This window comes from Monodelphis domestica, chromosome 1 (assembly GCF_027887165.1).
Source record: "Monodelphis domestica isolate mMonDom1 chromosome 1, mMonDom1.pri, whole genome shotgun sequence".
Lineage (NCBI taxonomy): Eukaryota > Metazoa > Chordata > Mammalia > Didelphimorphia > Didelphidae > Monodelphis > Monodelphis domestica.
In genome coordinates, this window is record NC_077227.1 from 362255949 (window position 1) to 362276647 (window position 20699).

A 20699-nucleotide genomic window follows, 5' to 3' on the forward strand; every position below is an offset into this window, starting at 1 on the left:
AAATATTTTAATTAAGCCGGGTTAGTGTGCGTGGCTGTGGTTTCAGCTGTCAGGGCCGGGAAGTGCCTTAACTGAAACTGCATTGCCCTCTAGTGCCTCGTCGTGTCAGGACAGAACGGCTCTCCCCTTCTTGATGTCACTGCCATGCAGAGCCAGCCCAGCAGCTCATTGAAGGCTGCCTGCAGACCCTCCTCGCAGCTCCACGGAGCCAGGCGCTGCTGCTGCTGCTGCCGCCACCGCCACCGCCGCTCCCTCCAGACCCGCAGAGGGCAGGGGGGAGAGAACCCGGGGCGCCCCTCCCAAGCGCCAGCTCCAGTCCCTTCCCCGCCACTGCCCCCTCCCCAACCACAGCTCCTGGCTTGCCTGACGTGGACAATTAAACTTGAAGCTACCTCTTCCCTCTCTCCTCCTTTTAACAGGCTTCCGAAGATTCGGAGCAGGCAAGGAGGGACTCGCTTGCTGCCCGTCTGCTCTGGGAAATGCCTGCCTGGGAGGCGAGTGGCTCCTGCCCAGTAGTGACGGCTGAGGTGGAGGGAAAGTTTCAGGAGAGCTGAGGTACTTCGTGCGCTGCCCTTGAAGCCTAATTACCCCCCGGCTATGGAGGGTGGGCTTTAAAATGAATCCCCATCTGGACGTGAGCCACAATATATCAGCACCTGCTTACTGGGAAGAACCGAGTGTTGGAAATCTCACTGGCCCCAACCAGACGTCCAGCTATTCCACTCCTCCTGAGCTAGATATCAGGAGGGCCATTTCTGTGGGGATTGTGCTGGGCGCCTTCATCCTCTTTGCCATCGTAGGCAACATCCTGGTGATCCTCTCTGTAGCATGCAACCGTCACCTGCGGACACCCACCAACTACTTCATAGTTAACCTTGCCATTGCGGACCTGCTGCTGAGTTTCACAGTCCTGCCTTTCTCTGCTGCCCTTGAAGTGCTTGGCTACTGGGTCTTAGGGAGGATTTTTTGTGACATCTGGGCTGCAGTGGATGTGCTGTGCTGCACCGCATCCATCCTGAGTCTCTGTGCCATCTCTATCGATAGGTACATCGGGGTCCGCTACTCTCTCCAGTACCCAACGCTAGTCACCAGGAAAAAGGCCATTCTGGCCCTCCTCAGTGTGTGGGTGTTGTCCATGGTGATCTCCATTGGCCCTCTTCTTGGGTGGAAGGAGCCTGCGCCTAAGGATGAGAAGGAGTGTGGTGTCACTGAAGAGCCCTTTTATGCCCTCTTCTCCTCCTTGGGCTCCTTTTATATCCCGCTCACTGTTATCCTAGTGATGTATTGCCGAGTCTACATTGTGGCCAAAAGGACCACCAAGAACCTCGAGGCAGGAGTCATGAAGGAGATGTCCAACTCCAAGGAGCTGACCCTACGGATCCACTCCAAGAACTTTCATGAGGATGCTCTCAGTAGCACCAAGGTCAAGGGCCACAACCCTAGGAACTCAATAGCTGTCAAACTTTTTAAGTTCTCCAGGGAAAAGAAGGCAGCCAAGACCTTGGGCATTGTGGTCGGCATGTTTATTTTATGCTGGCTTCCGTTCTTCATTATTCTACCGCTTGGTAAGTTGGGGGCCTAAAGGGCAAATGGGGGAATTTTGAGGGGCCATGGTATAGTGGAATGAGCGCTGGATTTGAATTTGCAGGCAGAGGGCCTGGGTTCAAATCCCAGCTCTGTCACTTTACTTCTGGGACCTTGGACAAGTCACTTAGCTCCCCTGGGTCTCAGTTTACTCATTTGTAAAATAAAAGATATGGTCTACATAACCCATGATGGCTCTTTGAGCTCTAAAGAGATGATACTATGATCTGATGATGGTGGAGGTGGTAGTAGAAGCAACCATGATGGTGCTATATAAGCTATTTAATGCAGTATGTTCCTTTTTGGGTCTGGTTTAGTTTTCTCTGCAAGGACTTTGCAGATGGGTAGCTTGCAGGTGTTAGTTAAACATGCTAGTTCCTTACCACTTGTAATAGGCACAGGAAAATCAAGTACAGTGAATGATTCACTTGTCATTCTCTGTTTAATAATTAAAAAGGATACTCAGCTCAAACATCACACAGGCATCATCTTGGTAGTAACGATGTGTTGGCTAGGACAGCGTCACTAATGCTGCATACAAAATAGTTTGTTGGTGACTGCAGAAGAGACGGTTGGGAAAGAGTGGAGAGGCAGCTCTCTTACAAGCAACAACAACAAAAAAAAAATGCAGCTTTTCATTCAAAGGCATCTGCCCAGAGCTGGGTTCTTCTATAGCCTTTCAGTGAATGTTTTCTCTTCATGTTACTGGTTTAGCCCTTCTGCATTTCTGGGGGTAGGAAAGGCACTTTGTTATCAATTCATAAGGCATTTTACAACTGTTCCCTGATGCCTTGGTCCAAAAGTCTTTCAGTTAGCTGACTAAAATATGAAAGGGAAGGAAGATAACTCTGAAGCACAGAGGTTCACACATTCTCAGTTTTCACCCAGAAATTTTTTTCTAACTGACAATTCATGGAATGCCCCAGAATCAAGCTTAAACTTTTCCCTTGCTTTCATCCCCCATATAGATAGTAACATCGATGGCCCTATAAGGAGGTGAGCTATTTCACTGGCTACAATGTCCAATTGTTTAGGTTCCCTTTTGTCTGTCACTATCACAAATTGAATGGGTCCAAAAGCACCCTGTGTTTCTTTTAAGGTATGCCTTCCCTAGAAGCCCAAGCACTAATGAAGAGATAATCCTGCATCAGAAGAGAGTTGTGACATACAATCCACATGGCATCTGAAACCGTTGTGCATATTCTGAATATCCTGTCTCATAGCCCTAGAGGAAGCCACATACCATGACAGGAAGCAAATGTGCATTTTACTGGGTTCTGCTATTCCCATAAGCAGAGGTAGGGGCTGTGTATGTCATGGACCACAGAAGATATTAAATTAGAGTAAAACCACAGTTAATCAGAACCCAACTATGTTTTGTAGATAAAAGCATGCTACTGCATTTTGTATTTAAGAAAAATAAGCTGGCAAAGAAGCAAACTATGAGGTATTTAGTATAGATTTTTTTATCTTCTTGGGTAATGCCACTGCATTATAAACAAATTATTAATGCCATGAACTAGCAATATAATTTGGAGCAATTCATTTCTGTCTAGTAAGTTTCTTTAGCTATAAAATAAGAGTTAGACTATATCAGGGGTTCTTAACCTGGAGTCTATGCATGTTTTTTTTTTTGTTTTGTTTTGTTTTCCAATGGTTTCTGTATTTCAATAGAATTAGTTTCCTTTGTATTTTATTTTGTGCATTTATAAGCATTATTCTGAGGAGGGCTTCCCAGCCCTGTCATACAACTGTCAAAGGGGTCCATGATAAAAAATAAAAGATTAAGGACTCCTAGACCAGATGATCTTCAATGCCCCTTCCATGTTCTATATCCTGGAACCAGCCTAGCCTCCTACCTGTAGTCTTGTTCAATGAGAATTCAAACACAGAATGATGAGCCTAAAGTTATCTCAGAAGGTCCCCATCAGAAAAGATGATGTTTACTACCTGGTGGTACTTAATAACAAAGGACAATTGAGTAATATTTTTAAGAAAATTTTTCAACTGTAAAGGTTGAATCCAAAAGCATTTGTCAAGTTACCATCAGTTAAGTGGAAAATATTATTAACCAAAACCCCATTTTCCAAGCATTCTGAATTCTTAAGATTTGACTCTGCACCATGGTATAGTGAAAAGAACTCTGGATTTGGAATCAGAAGATCAATTTGAATTATATATATATTACTTACCACCTGTGTAACATGTATGAGTCACTTGACCTTAGTTAATTCATCTCTAAAGTGAAAGGGGCTGGACTAGTTTGATCTCAAAGGTCCTTTTAATCATCAAATTCTAGGACCCTAAGCTATAAGTGGAATAGAGATCCCTCACTGGGTTGAACACAGCATATCAGGAATATTCTAATGAACATAAAAATTTCTATAGCCCAAACCCAGATCCTCCTCTTGGTATCCCCACTTGCCTCCTTCCCATCCTTCTGTAACTTGTTTCCTACTTTGCCACTCACCTTCCTTCTCCCACCTTGTCTCTACCCTTTCTCATTTCATGCTTCCTTGTTGCAGTTCTAGTCTTTCTTCCTCTTCTTGCTTTGTCATTTCCTTCATGATGTGGCAAATACCTTGAGCATTATCAGGGGTGAGAAAGTGCTAGAACCAAATAAGGGCAGGAATGTCTGTATAGGAAACAGGTCTCTTGAAATCTAGGGGTCCTGCAATAGTAGGATACAGAAAGCCACCGGTAGACATTGTTGGCCCAGGGGCAGAATGAAAAGAGTGCTGGCCTGGAAATCTTGGCACTCTTGGGACTTGGTCCCTAACCTTGACTTTCCCCAACGTTAGCCCTTATGGGTCTCAGTTTACTCACCTATAATTTAATAAGGATGAGATCCCTAAAATCCTTTCCATCCTGAAGAACCAATAATTCTAAGTAAACAAAAGCATAAAAGTTGCCAGGCTACTCCCTGGTATAAGACAATCTTCCTCTCTCCACTCCCAGTTCCACTCTTCTGCCCAACCCCCTTTTCTTCCTAAGTCTTCTCACCCCAACCCTGGCAAAAACTGGTTCTTCCCTCTCTTCTTCCTTTTCTTGGATGCCTTTCCAAAGGGCTCATTGTCCTAATATTTCAGGCCCTTTGCATATGCCCAATGGAAAATGAGATGTACTTATCACACTGAGGTAGTTATATCTCTTTCTTATCCTTTTTCCAGTCACTGAAAGATTCCTGAACATTCACATAGTGGTGGGATGAGGGTCTCTTGAAAGTACAGCTTTCTGAAAAGAGTTTATGAGCCAGGAAACCTGGGTTCAATTCCTAGTTCCACTACTTATTATTTCTGTTACTTTTTGCCCAAAGACCTCTCATGAGTTCCTTTGCATCTCTTCAACTCATCTTCTGTATTTATAAAAGGAAGGAATTCATCCAAATGACTCTAGGATCCCTTTGGCTCTGAAGCCCATGAGCCATAAATTGGAGGACATTGGACTAGGGACCATTTTGAGTCTCAGTACCTGTTTTCACCTGTATCACAACTATAGTGAGGAAGATGCTTGAGAAGATTTTAAATGCTATAAATGGGAAGTCTTATTGGTATTATACTACTCCTGAGCTGAATAGCTATATCTTTCTTGCTAAGAAATGCTAGGTCTTAGGGGCAACTAGGTGTCACAGTGGAAAGAGTGCCACAGAGATAGATGGAGTCCAGAGGACCTGGGTTCAAATTTAACCTCAGACATTTCCTAACTGTGTGACCCTGGGTCACTTAACCCAGATTGTCTAGCTCTTGACACTTTTCTGTCTTAGAACTGATACAGAGGCAAAAGGTAAAGGTGGGATTATTTATTTGTTTTTAAATGCTAGTTCCTACCTGGGATAACTAACAAAGAGGAAACTGTTGAGGAGGGAAAGTATACATTTAGGAAGTGACTTGGAATTAGACAGGATCCTTAGGTAAAGGGAGCTTAAAGGAAGTCACTTTTATCCAGATTAAACTTCTGTTGAGTCCAATGATGACAAAGCAAAGAGTGAAAACTGCACTTAAAACACTAAGTTCATAGAATCCTGAGTTGGCAATATAAATTATAAATTACCTTAGATTTCCTTTTTAATGAAGCCTGCAATTTTACTGTGGAGATTTCCCAGTGAGATTTCCTCTACTATTGCAGATTGCTATCTTTTCTGAAACCTATAGTCTTAGATGGCTGTATGGCACAATGAGGAATTAAGTGACTTGCCCAGGGTCACTTAACCACTGAGATGTGGAGCCAAGTCTTCTATACTCTTAGGCCAACCCTCTACCCATCACCCCATTCTCTCTCTCTCTCAGTCCACACAAGCTTTTCATCATATAGTTTCATCAGGAAAGAGGGTAGCTTTTGGTAAAATGATTTTCAGAGGGAGCAGGTGGGAGTTACTTCCAAATTGAAGATAGACTTACAGGTGCCTGGGCTCAATGAGATCTCCATATTTGTGTTTGTTATTTCTGTGAAAGAGAGGAGGGGTTCCCCAGGGAAAAAGGGAAAACAACATACCCCACAGTAGGATTCTGCTTAGAACCCCGTTTGTTTTCTCTCTCTCCCTTGTTTTTATTTTAAAGAGTGGGAGCCAGTCTGCAGATAGGGCTCCATTTCTCTGTTCCTACAGTGTTCCACCTGTAACACACACAGCCCCCCACTTCCTTTCTTCTCGATATTCTCCAGTGTGGCCCCAAACACAGTCAGACCAGGGAGGGGAGTAGTCTCCAGAATAAGAAAAGGGCACGAAGAGACAAGGATCCCTTTATTCAGGCCCTGGAACACAGACCCAAAGAGAGAGAGAGAAAGACAGGAAATAATCCGAATATAATATAGGGGAATTTATACTCGATGGGTTGTTGGCAAGATGTCTAAGAGAATCATCAGCTGCTCAGCATTATAATTACAGCCCTGATCCTACCCACTACTGTGAATGCTTGGTCAGTGCCTGGAGAAATGGTTGTGCTATTAAGTGATGCACACTGCAGTGGAGAGCATTAGGAAGTAACCAAGCAGCCAACTGGTAGCTGGGCTTAGTGAGTTGTTTAGAAAACACTGGAATCTTGCCTCACTCCAAATCATTCTTCCCTCTTTTAAAATGCTGAAAGGCACCAGGAAGCCATTAAACAACTAACTGCCTTCCTCTCCTGAATAAATGAAGGTCAATTTCAAAGAAATAATTGTGTTCCCTATAGCTTTGGAACCAAATGGGTATCCCTCACCATTGATTTTTCTAACTCTCTCATTCAAATACTAAGTTTATGAATTTCCACCCCTAGGTCATGTGAAAGGAAAAAAATAATTCTCTTTGTCGACAAGACTCTAGACTAGCCCTCCAGTCATATGGTTTCTAAACCACAGGATAGTTAAATTTATTGGAGTAGGAGTGGCTCATGTGGAGGGTGTCCTAGGATGGGAGCAATGGGGTGACTGTGAAGGGTTACAGTCAGGTACTTATTCATGGAGGAGGGTAACTCCCCATAAGATTTCTGTCTCTTTCACTCTCTAATCCAACCATTTCTATAACAGCAAAAGGTTCTGGTCAATCTTGAATGTTCCTATTGCAAATGGACTCTATTCCTATTTGAGAATCCTGACTTTCCCTCCTAAAGGAGAAAGATCTGAAAAAAATCTAGTGTGCCATGAAAAAATGAATGAAAAAGCCATTTATTAAGGATTTATTACACACTGTGCTAAGGGGGTAGGGGATACAAATAGGCAATCAAGATAGTTCCTGTTCTCAAGGGGCTCACATTCCAATAGACAGAGACAACAAATGTACATAGGCGATTTCATCTGCAAGTCATATGGAAAGGTCCCATTCTTAGGGTAGAGGGGGTTTATGTATGTTAATTAGGATATATAATATGTTCATTCAATTTATTTGGTGTAATTTCTATTGGAAAAACCATTCCCATCTCTGATGCCATATCATTTGACAATGTTAAAATCTTTGGTGGCCTGAACATTATTTTCTGAGATTATACAACTGGGGCTGTGAAGAACAAAAGTGCAGTACCTGCAAAGGAAGTTTCCAGGTCATATTTCCATAGGAGTTGCTCTCCTATGGATGGTTACAGGGGGCCAGCTGGAAACAGGACTGCTGGTATAGGACTCCATCTATGGGAATCCCATCTGTCCTATTGCTCAGTCTCAGGATTTCTCACACAAGTTCTCTGCACTTATTACCAATCATACATAAGCTGTGCTATAAGGGCACATCCCAGAAACTCACACCTAAATGAGCAACATGGGTCCACATTGTCCTTCAAGGCAATAGTATTCCTCACTGGCAGCTCTATGGACACTTTTGGTTTGATGCTTGGGTCAAGACACTAGGAATGGTTTGTAGCCACTATTCAATAGGCACAATGTAAAACCAAAGAAATGCTGAGAGACTTGGATGAGGGTATCCAGTAAAGAACTGGGAAAAGAAATCAGTGATTTGTTATGCTGCCCAGAGAGCCTGTGAGCAGATTGCATCTAGTTAATTACCTGTATGGAACTGAAATCCTTCCCAGCCAAAGATCCCACATGCCAGTCTGCATGGGGAATGAAGGAATGCCTGGAAACAAAGGCTTGTGAGAAGGAAAAGACACCTTTTAAGCAAGAACCAATGTCTTTAAAAGGCTTGGCAGACATGCTGCTGAATGTTAAAAATCTTCCTGACTGGCATTTAATGGAACAGTCACTTGGAAAAGCCAGAGGAAGAGGATGACAAGGAGGAAGAAGAGGAGGAAATCCTATCCTTGAAGGATTTTGAAGGGGAGTGCCTCTCTCAAACTAGAAACAAGGTCAACTGCTGAATCCATTGTACAAAGCATTCATAGGTTCATCGATATTGAAAGGAACAGAATCTCAGAAGTCATCTAATCTAACCACCTCATTTTACAGATAAGGAAATTGAGGCCCTTACTACCTTTGATTTTTTAAAAATCTCATAGGTCTTAAGAGTCCAAGCCAAGATTTAAACGCAGTTTTTCTGACTCCAAATCCATAGCTTTTTCCATTGTACCATGCTATTTCTCTCAGAGCCAGTCCCTAGGATTTTAAATGGTCATGTCATTTTTAAGTCCAAGAGCAAAACCATTCCATGGTTGGCTTCCCTAGCCTTCTTCCTAGCATATAAGCTATACCTCATTGGACTCATTTCCTAAGACTGACACCCACTGGATCCCATGAACATTTTATACTGGTACATGTGTGTCCCAGTTACCATCACTACTTACTTCCTTATGTTCTCAATTTAATGAATCATTATTTTCAGGTTAAGCCCCACTTGTTCCACCATCAACATAGATAGAGAGGATTGGGGCAGGCAAAGAAAAATGAGGAGGTATGTTTACTTAAGAATTGCCCACAGAGCAATGAGGCTAGGGCATGTAAATTCAGCCAATTGGTATGATAATTATTGCATCCTCTAATCATTGTTACTTCCTGCTGTTCTTTCCATGTCCTAACTCCTAGCTAAAGTCTCCCAGTCCCATTTATTGAGTACTCACAGTGTTGAGTACCCTGCAAGGTACAAAGGTATCTCTCTTGAATAAAACTCCAAAGGATGAGATGATTGGCACTATATCTTCTTAGCTCAGCATCCTCTGAGCTATTCCAAGACAACCTTGTCTTAGCCCCTCCTTTGTTGATTGGCTATATCACCCCTAAGGGAGTAGTCTTTTCCAAGAATCATATCTTTCAATTTTATGGTATTCCGGTAGTTTACACATGTAGTAATATCACAATTAATCTCCACCCACCATAAGGGAAAGGTCATTTTTATCAAGGATTCACATGTACTAAAAAGAGACAGGATAAACATTCAAAAAGGCAGGAGGGGAGTGGTATTGGAAATTCATTGTAACACAATTTATTGCAGCAGCACAGGATTTCACATAATGTGGACTATCCTAGATTTGGTTAGTGGGGAAAGTTACTAAAAATACCCCAAAGACCTTGTTAGAACATTATTTCACCTCGGACACAGTTTTATGGCATGTAGCTGGAAAAGAACATTTTAACAGGAGGGAAAGAACCTGCGACATCATGCCTTCCAAAGATAGTATGGGGTCAATTTTCAGGACATATGACCTGTTCACTAGTCCCTTCTCCTCTAGTTAAGGAGAATCTGCTTCAGAAAGATCATCATAGAAATATCCCATCATAACATGCTGGTCAATGTTGAACTTATAGTCAGGAAGACATGAATTCAAATTTTGCCCTGATTATATAGCTATGTAACTGGACAAGACATTTAATGTTTTTTAGCTTCAGTTTCTTCATCCATAAAATAGGGATAATAATAGAACCTACCTCATATGGTTATTGTAAGAATCAAATGTGATAACATATATAGAGTATTTTTGTAAAATTTACATCACTATAGATAATAGCAGTTCTTAAGAAGGATGAGCTAAAATACAGGGCTAAATCTAGCCACTTGATTTCTTCAGGTTCTCCCTCCCATAAACCTTTATTAGTAATAAATGGGGGCAGCTAGGTGGCTCAGTGGATTGAGAGCCAGGCTCAGAGATGGGAGGGTCTGGGTTCAAATTTGGCCTCAGATACTTCTTAGCTGTGTGATCCTGAGAAAGACACTTAACCCCCATTGCCTGGCCCTTACCACTTTTCTGCCTTGGGACCAATACATTTTTTTAAAAACGATTAAAGCTCTCTTCCTCCATGGTGGAGACAGGATCCTCCTTGTAAGAAATTAAGAAGTTGGCAGATAAATGAATGAATGAATGGGCAAATATGTAAATCAAATCTATTATAATTATTATCATAATATGTTATCATCTGAATCTGTAATGCAGAGTTGGAAGAGATTTTAAAGTCTACCTTACCCTTTCATTTTATAGATACAGAAACTGAGGCCTATTGAAGTTATGTGATTTGCCCAGGGTCATACATGTAGTAAATGGCAAAGCCAGTCATCATACCCCTCCTCCTCTCCCAATCACAAAAACCAAAGCCAAGTCTCCAATATACCCCTCCCTTACGGATACCAGATGAACCAGAGTCAGGAAGGGCCTGCTTCTGAGAGGTCGCCAAGTCCTGTTCACAATGAATTCCTCTTCTGGATGGCAGCACTTCAGTACTTGAAGATCACTATCATGTGTGCCCCTTCCCAGTCCTACTGGATCTTCTCTTCTCTTCCCCAGCTCTTTCATTCAATTCTTTCATGATATCAATTCCAAAGTCTTCACCACCCTGGATGTTCCCCTGTAAATGATCTATAGCTTATTGGTACCCTTTCTTAATGGTAGCACTTCAGAGTGAACCCAACACTGTAGGTGTGGTTTGTCCAGGTTCAGAGGACAGCTCCTTATTCCTAAAAGTTGTGTCTGTTAATGTAGCCTAAAATCTCATTTACTCTCTTAACTATTTTATCACTTACTACCCTCTAAAACTCACAGATTATGGTGAGACAAGCTGCTGTCTCTCCATGACTTCTCCATCCTTTATAAAATCAATTTTTGTTTTTAACCTGAGTACAAGGCTTTACCTTTATCTCTATTAATAGTCAGTTCAATGAAATGTTCTAGTTTATTAAGATTCCTTTGAGGAGGCAGCTTTGAGGCAGGAGATCCTGGTTTCAAATCCAGCCTTAGATACTTCCTAGCTGTATGACCCTGAGCAAGTCACTTAACTCCCATTGCCTAGCCCTTACCACTCTTTTGCCTTGAAACTAACATATAGCATTGATTCTAAAATAGAAAATAAGGGTTTAAAAAATTTTCTTTTACCTATAGCTCTGTCAACAAATATGTTTGGCCTTCTCAACTTTGTATTATCTGTAAATTTGATGAACATACATTTATGTCTTTATCAATGGCAATGGTAAAAAAAAAAATTATACTCCACAACACCAAGTATGGGAGTGAATAAATACACACACACACACACACACACACACACACACACACACACACACTTTCCAAGGTGACAAGGAATAATTAAAAAATACTCTTTGGGTCCAGCCATTCAATCATTTCCAAATTCATCTAATTATTTCATCCTAGACTCAATCAGGTACTGGCACACAGTAAGCTCTCAATAAATGCTTGTTTCCTTCCTTTCCCCTTTCCCTCTAGCTCACTTTGCTCCATTTTTTCCATATAACAACAAAAAATATCTTTATCAAATGTTTGCTAAAATCTAGGTAGACCCTACCAACAGTTTTCCCTTAACCTATTGATTTAGTAACCCTTTCAAAAAATGTTAGGTGGGAGGGGGAGTGAAAATGATCTAGAATTATATCATCCTCTTGAAGCTATATTGGCTTTCTAATATCACCACTTCCTTTTCTAGTTATTCACTAGCCATCTCCTTTAGCTTAACAAATTCCCAGCACTTTGCATCGTGCCTGGCACACAGTAGGAGTAGGCACCTGACAAATGTTTATTGATTGATTTTATAATATGCTCTAAAATTTTTGAGGAACTTCAACCAGGCTCCAATTACTTCAATTTTAAAAAACATATTAAAATCTTACTACATTTAAGACACTGCATTGAGCACTAACAATAATGGCAAAGATGAAAATCTCCTTGCCTTCAAGGAGTTTACTTTTCCTTGTTATATAGTTTGCAGGTTTCACTCTATTCCTTTTTTTTGAAAAGCAAGAAATTTGGCCTTCTCTAATTCTGCTGTTCTCTACTATCTTTCAAAGTTCATTGATATGGCTCACCACCTACATCTGATGGTTTTTTCTTTATCTGGTCCTGGGGACTTGAACTCTTCTCTAAGACATTCTCTTCTGATTTTCTTACTCATCTTGGATATCAATTTTGTATTAGTCATATTTATTCAGTCTTTTCCAGGCCAGAGATCATTATCTTTGGCAGAGAAAATCAGAAGCAAAATAAGAGCGACTTTCTACTTTCCCTTTATCCTCAATTAGCTTTATTTCATCTACCCTGAGCAGTGGTACTCTCCTTTCTGTGATCTTCCTCTTTTTCCACAATATACTTTTTTGAAAAAATGCTTCTTTATCAATGGGGGAATGGTTACACAAATTGTGGTATATGATGGTGATGGAATACTATTGTTCTGTAAGGAATTATGAACAAGATGATTTCAGAAAGAGCTAGAAAGACCTGCATGAATTGATGCAGAGTGAAATAAGCAGAACCAGAAGAATATTGTACACAGTAATAGCAGTATTGCAGAATGATCAACTGTAACAGACTTACTTATTATCAGCAATACAATGATCCAGGTCAGTTACAATGGTCTTACAACAAAGAATGCTATCCACCTCCAAAGAAAGGATTGTTAGAGTCAGAATACAGATGAAAGCATATAATTTTTCTATCATTTATTCAGGTTTATGTTTGGGGGTTTTGATTTTGCTTATATATTTTATAAGATTAATTACTTATAAAATGAAAAATATGGAAATGTATTTTGCATAATAATACACATATAACCCAAATTGAATTGCCTACCAGCACAGAGAGGAGGAAGGGAAATGAGGGAGGGAGATAAGTTCAATCATATATCTTGGGAAAACTTGTGTGGAACTTTATTACATGTAATTGTTTAAAAAAAAAGATGCTTCTTGTTGCCAATACCTTTCCTCTCTAGCTTCACCTTATTCTGCACTTTAGATCTCCTAACACTAGTCTTACCCAGCCATGACACCATTTTTTATTGTCTTCATTGCCTGTCTTTGCTTCCATCTCCCACATATCTTTTCTTAAATCTAAATATTTTTTTGAAGTTCCTGTGCATCTACATCAGTCTCCTTAGACAAACTCCCCTTTTTCCTCCTCATTTAAATTATCTCTCCTTGTATCTTCTGCATTTCATTTCTGAGAGTTTCCTCTCCCTCCTGGACTGCTATCCCCTTGTACAATTATAGTACACAAGATGCTGCTCATCCTTCCTTACATATCTGTTTTTCTGTCATTTATGATATATATCAGACTAAGCCTACTTTTCTTTTCTTCTCTATCACAAACTCTAGGAGGCAGTGGTCAATTCCTCCCCAAATTTTCATCATTTCTACCCAGGAATCAGTTCTTCCCTATTTGTGAAATATAAGACCAGAACAGAATTTCCCCAGTTCATTTCTCCATCTTATTGAGTACTGAGCACTATGCTAGGGATTAAGGAGATAAGAAGGTAGGAATAGCAATTCAAATTGACAATCATGTAATATTTGCAACTATGTGTCACAGTGAAGAGTTCCAAGCCTGGCGTCAGAAAGACTCATGAGTTCAAAGACCCCCTGAGTTCCAATCTGGCTTCAGATACTTACTTAATGGCTGTGTGACCCTGGGCAAATCACTTAATCCTTCTTGCCTCAACTTCCTTGTCTGTAAAATAAGCTGGAGAAAGAACTGGCAAACCACTTCAGTATCTTGCCAAGAAAACCCCAAATACAGTCTCAAAGAGTCAGACAAATAGCAACAAAAAATATTCACATATTTGCAATGAGATTACCAAGAAAGAAGAGGTGAGAAAAGAAGAGAGAAAAAAGTCAAAGTCAAACCTCTAGAAAACATTCACATTAAGAGTTTAGGACAGGGACAAGGAGATAAAGAAAGTAAGAAAGGGGAAAGAAAAATCAGGAAGAGTGTGACGTCTTTGAGCTAAGGAAGGAGATAATATCTAGTAGATGATAGTTCACAGTGACAAAAGTCACAAAAAAGTCAAGGCAGATGAGAACTGAAAAAAATTACCACTGGATTTAGCAATTTGGAGGTGACCTTTCAGAGAGAAGGATCAAAGTTTAATCATTTTCATAGATTAGTTGGGGCAGAAACCAGATTACAGGAAATGAGAAGAGAACTAGTAGTCAAGAAGCTGAGGCATCAGATATTAAGCAACTTTTTCAAGAAGTTTGGCAGTAAAGCATAGGGGCAAAATGGAATAATAGTTAGATGAGTTATAAGCATCAGGGAAAGTTATTTATTTGTTTTGGAACTGGGGAGACAAAACCATATTTGTAAACATGTAGGAAGGACACAATAGCAAGAAAGAATTTGAAGATAAATGATACAGGGTCAGCTAGGTGGCACAGTGGATAGAGTATCAAACCTGGAATCAGGAGGAGTTGGGTTCAAATTTGATCTCAGACACTTCCTAACTGTGTGACCTGTAGTAAGCAAAGGAAGATTGCAAAAGAATTTAATTATTATTATTATTATTATTTTAAAACTCTTACTTTGTCTCAGTAACAACTCTAAGACCTTGGGCAAGTCTTTTAACCTTGTTTTCTTACCTCTTGTCCTTTGGTCTTAGAGTTGTTACTAAGAAAAAGTAAGAGTTTTAAAATAATAATAATAAATAAAAAGATACATGAAGAGGGGCAGTACTAAAGCAAGATCCTGGAAGAGGTAGGAAGTCATGAGACCAAGGATGCAAAGTGATTAGCCTTAGTGAACCTTAGGGATAGCGCTTCTGTGTCTACAGAAAGGAAGAGATAAGATGAAGATGCTCTCCTCTTTTGAGAGGAGAGGAGGGAAGTTGATGATGCTCCCAGGGTAGACCTTGGGCTTCTTAGGGAAATAAGAGGCCATGTCTTCTATCCTAAATGTGCACATTGGAGTAGCAAGGGTTCGGCTGTGCTTATGAACCAAGAGTTTGAAATACAAAAGGTCAGGATGCATTCCTGACTAATATTTATTTATTTAAAGAGCATTTATTAAACTCCTACTATGTATGGGGTCCAGTGAACTGGAAATACAGAGACAAAAATGAAAGCAACCCATGACTTTAAAGGGAAACAATGTGTATATATGTAAATAAAGACACTATCAAGGAAGTATTCAAAGCAACTTGAGGAAAGCACTTGGCTAGGAGGCAGGGGAAAGTGAGGGAAGAGAGCTGGGGCAAATCAGCATAGGACTCCTGTATGAAGTGGGATTTAATCTCTATTTTGAAAAGAGCTAGGGATTCTGTGAAATGAAGATGAGGAGAAAGAGCATTCTAGGCATGGGAATCATCCTATACAAATGCAAAGAGGCTAGAAATGAAGTCTCATGAACAAGCCCATCGAGTAAGACAGTTTTACTATAATATCAAATGTGAAGGATAATGATGTATATAATAAATCAGGAAGGTAGGCTAGAGCCAGATTGTAAAGGGTTTTAAATGCCAAACACAGACATATATATTTAGCCTAGTGGCAACAGAATCAAACATTTAGCAAATAGCAAGTACTATGAGACATAACCAAATGATAGATTGTGGAAAGAAAAAAATGGAAAAGCTGTAGGAATTCAGGGGAAGCAGGCATCAGAGAGGGACAAAATAGAGATGATTTCTTATACAAGATGATCTATAAGTTAGGCCTCAGAGTTTAGGTAAGAGTTAAAGAAAAAGAGGTAAGAGGAAAGCATTCCAGGTAAGATGAAACACTTTTTCACCCACCCTTCCCACCTCCTATCTTCATTGAAGATGGGCATAATAGAGAGAAAATCCTCCAGTATGCCAATAGGGTCAGTCTGTCATTTCTGCTGGCATATTTGTGTTGCTAAGGGCTCTTGTCAACAGAGCAATTTTGGCGTCAGCTCTGGGTAGGATGTTTGAGCCCCATTTGAATGCTCACGTACCCCTTCTGTTGTGTCAGGCCTATTAGAAGCCCTGTAAAAATTACATTGACTCCAACATTGAAAGTTCAGAGTGTAATGTTCAGAAACAGAATGTTCCAGCACAAGGAAGGGGAGCCGTTTCTCAAAGATCCCTATTTGTCCTTTTCAGTGATTGCTACTAGTGGTCTCTTGCTAAGCCAGTTTTGTCTCTGGACGGTGCATATTTGGGGGGTTGGGTTGTTCGTGGTTCTAGAAATTCTAGTTTAAAATTGTTTCATATTGGGTGTGTATAGATATAGCCCTGAAGACGGAACTTAATGTACAATGTACTTAATGTGTCAGATTGCTGTTAAATTGTGGCTCAGGGTAAGGCATACTCCAAGAACCATACCTAGGATATGAATAAAGGAAAAAGATGCTAAGAACCCTAACATGCTGATCCTAACAAATAAACACAAGATGGCAGATAGTAGAGAAGAAATAAACAGGTCCTTCCAGCAGGGATAAAATAATAATAATAAAATCCTAAGCTCATATACGTTGAATCAATCTAAAAACTCCACAGCTTCTAAATTCATCACCAAAGCCACTGTTGGAACCACCCTGGCTTCCTGCTTATATTCCATCAGGAGCATACCTTTTCTAGATATATTTGCTTTGTTTTGACTAGGACTTGTGGTTTGTTGTTGTTGTTTTTTTTAGAATAGAGAATTCCTAGTGAGGAAACCCCCTCTACCAATACAGCTAATCACAGGCTCCCCAATTTATCATCTCTGAGAGGATTAGATAGATAAGACAGAGACAGAGAGAGAAAGACAAAGAGAGGACAGAAGGATGGATGGATGGACGGACGGATGGATGGATGGATGGACGAATGGATGGATGGATGGATGAATGGATGGATGGATGGATGGATGGATGGACAGATGGATGGATGGATTGATGAATGGATGGATGGATGGAAAACTTATTAAATATTATGTGCCAGGTACTATACTAAGACCTGGGATAAAAATATAAGCAAGTAAGATGGTGCCTGCATTCAAATAGCTTACATTCTAATGGGGGGGGGGAGATAACACATTAAGAGGAGCTGGAAATAAAGGAAATAAGCTAGGGGCCTGGTCCCTTGCAAGATAGAAAGATAGCTTATCTATCAGAGTCTAGTGTCTCAGGGGCAGAGTTCAAGGTTACAGTGGAAGAAAGATAAGGATGATGGTTGGAGCTCAGGCAGAATAGTTTGGAAATGGTGGCTGAGAAGGGATTTTCCCTATATCACATATTTAATATATGATAGAGATAGGTCTTGAACCTAATAACAAAATAAACATTTATTAATCATCTGCAATCAGGCACTGTCCCAAGTGCTAAAGTTACAAAGAAAAGCAAAGTCAGTGGGGAAGATTACATGCAAAAGATAGGCCATAAATTATAACTATGTGTATATATATATATAATTATAGATAAATAGAATGAAGGTGCTAGAATTAAGGATGAAGGGAAACTGGCTTACTGTAGGAGGTGGAATTTTATCAGGGACTTCAAAGAAGCCAGGAAGTGGAAACGAGGAGGAAGAGAATTCTAGGCATAGGGGTTAGGTTGTGAAAATTCCCAGTCAAGAGATGCAGTGTCTTGTGCGACAAACAAGCAAGGACACTGGTGCCACTTTACTGCAGAGTATATGAGAGAGTCTGAGATGTAAGAAGACTGGAAAAGATAAGAGATGGGGCAAGTTATGAAGGACTTTGAACACCAAACAGAGAATACTATATATTTGATCCTTGAGGTGATAGAAATCCACTAGACTTTAGTAAGTCATAGAGAGGGCATGATGTGGTCACTGAATTTAAGTATTTTAGGAAGCATTGCACTTTAAGAAGATTATTCTGGCAACTGAGTGGAGGATGGATTAGAGTGGAAAGGGTCTTGAGGCAAGGACTCCAACCACCAGGTTCTCACAATAGTCAAGGCATAAAGTGATATGAGCCTGTACTAGGGTGGTGGCAATGTCAGAGGACAGATGGGGACTTTACAAGATATTTCAAAGGTAAAATTGACAGGCCTTGGCAAGAGACCAGATATGGATAGTGAAAAAGAAAGTAATTAGTAAAGGATGACACCTGGGTTATGAGACCAGGTAACTGGGACCGTAGCCATACCCTCAATAGTAATAGAGAAGTAAGGAAAATGGGGAGCATAGGGGAGCAGTCAGGGGGGAGATAATGAATTGAGTTTTGCACATGTTGTGCCCAATATATTTATGAAATATCCAGTTCAAGATGTCCAGGAGGCAACTGGAGCTATAAGACTGTAGGTCAAAAAAAAGGTTAGGGCTAAACAAGTAGATTTGAGAAACAGTAACAAAAAAGATGAGAAATTACCAAATGAGGAAGAAGAGAAAAGGATTCAAGACAAAAGCCTGCAAGACACTTACAGATAGTAGATATGACCTGGATGAAGATCTGAAGAAGACTGAGAATGAGTGGTCAGACACATATGAGGAGAACCAGGAGAAAGCTGTGTCATGAAAACCTAGAAAGGAGAATATGCCAAGGAGAAGATGGTCATCAACAATGTCAAAGGCTACAAAAAAAGAAAATTCAAGAGGTCTTCGTGTCTCCAAGAACTGCTCTCAATCCAGTATGCTAAGATGTCTCTTCTTCTGACTTCTTTTTCCCTTTCTAGTCTGTTCTTGACTTTCATTTTGACCTGATTGCATCTAGACACAAATGCTAGTGAGCAGTGCTACACTCAATACAATGTATCCTAAGCCTTCCATTCCCCCCCCCCATATGACTCACTAAACACTGTTTAGGATGAATCTGTCTGCTTCCACATTGGTTTTTTATAGTACTCTTTTTTATTATTTTTTATTTTAATAACAAATTTCCACATAAATTTTCCAAAGTTATATGATCCAAATTGTCTCCCTCCTTTCTTCCTTCCCTGCTTCCAGAGCTGGCAAGCAATTCAGTCTGGGTTATACATCCACATAGTTTTTTTACACATAGCTCCTTGTTGCCTATGATCTGGAACATTTTCTCACCTTGTTCAGACACCTCTCCTACCGTTTACTTCACCACAGAGAAGACAAAAAGACCTACAAGTTAGCACCTGAGCTAAGCTGAAGTTGACTTTCTAAAGTTGGAAGCTGTTTTCCTTTGGAATGGGACACACTAACCATTGCAGCAATGATATAGGAGAACCCCAAAACCAAGAAGTACCCACCATGTGAAAATTGCACATGGTCTTTCACATTTTAGCAATGTTATGGTGGCATCCATCAGTGAATTACAAGACACTGAATCTGAGAGCAGTTTTTAAGGGCAGAATAGGTCTAAGAGAGTGACCTATGAGAGAATAAAAGTTGCAGTAGAAAGGATAAGTTCATTAGGAAAGATGCCTTCCAGACACCTAGGCAAGCTTCTTCCCAAAGTAGAGGACTGAGGGTCCTCTGAAAAACTGTGACCATTCTACATTTAGATTTGAACACAGAAAACACACCAACAAAATTTCCATATAAACTTCAATGCTCAGAAGGATGAATAGAAACAAAAATTTTAAATACTGTTAAGCATCCCTCTACAGCAGAGATTCCATGAACTTTCAAAGATAGATGATAGGTAGAATGTATTTTGATATAATTATACATAATACAATGGTTTTGGGGGGCAGCTGGGTGACTCAGTGAATTGAGAACCATACCTAGAGACAGGAGGTTCTAGGTTCAAATCTGACCTCAGATGCTTCCTAGGTATATTACCCTGAGCAAGTCACTTGACCTCTGTTGCCTAGCTCTTACAGTTCTTCTGCCTTGGAACCAATGCACAGTATTGATTCCAAGATGGAAGGTAAGGGTTTTTAAAAAAACAATGGTTTTTTTATGCATTTAAAAACATTCTGAAAAGGAATCCACAGAGTTTACCACATTACCAAAAGGTCCTTGGCACACACACAAAAAAAAGTTAAGAACCACTGCTCTAGAAAAATGAATAGTTGGTTTGAGAGTCCCATTTAGTCAGAATAGGCTTCTCAAGTAATAGCCAATTTATCTCACTCAGGTCAAGTTGAAATTTAATCATGATCTTGAACATGATTGCCTATCTGGAAAGGAAGTTTCCTGCGTATTCCTGTTATTTTCTGATGATGCTAAATTGGGAGATGTTCCTACAAAAGGAGAGCAGAGAGAAGCAATTCATGTAAACTTAACAGGATGACAGATTTAGAGCCAGAAACCAATGTAGAAATCATCTAGTCCAACCTCCTTGTTTTATCAATGAAGAAACTTGAGTCTGGAGAGTATAACTTATCCAAGATCACCCAAGAAGTAAGGAGCAGAGCAAGCATTTGAACCCTTTTTTAATTTAATTTAATTTAAACCCTCTTTTAACTACAGAGCCATCATTTCCTTCCCAGGATGTCATCCACAAAGGCAGGGAGAAAAAATTATTTAATATTATATCAGAGGATCCCCAATCAATCTACTAAGAGATCTCAAAATCTTGCCTTATAAATAAGGGAGATGGGCAGCAAGGTGGCACAAAGGATAGAGCACTAACCCTGGAGTCAGGAGAGTCTGAGTTCAAATTCAGCTTCAAATAC

General features: G+C 40.2%; 1 protein-coding gene across 1 annotated transcript in view; it reads left to right on the forward strand.

Annotated features, from left to right (window-relative positions):
• The first annotated feature begins 568 nt into the window (after window positions 1-568).
• ADRA1B (adrenoceptor alpha 1B) overlaps window positions 569-20699 on the forward strand; it is a 37218-nt gene continuing 17087 nt past the window's right edge. Inside the window, exon 1 of the mRNA XM_001369780.4 lies at window positions 569-1565. Coding sequence (XP_001369817.1) covers window positions 617-1565 — 949 coding nt within the window. The 5' untranslated portion in view covers window positions 569-616. The remainder of the gene's footprint in view (window positions 1566-20699) is intronic.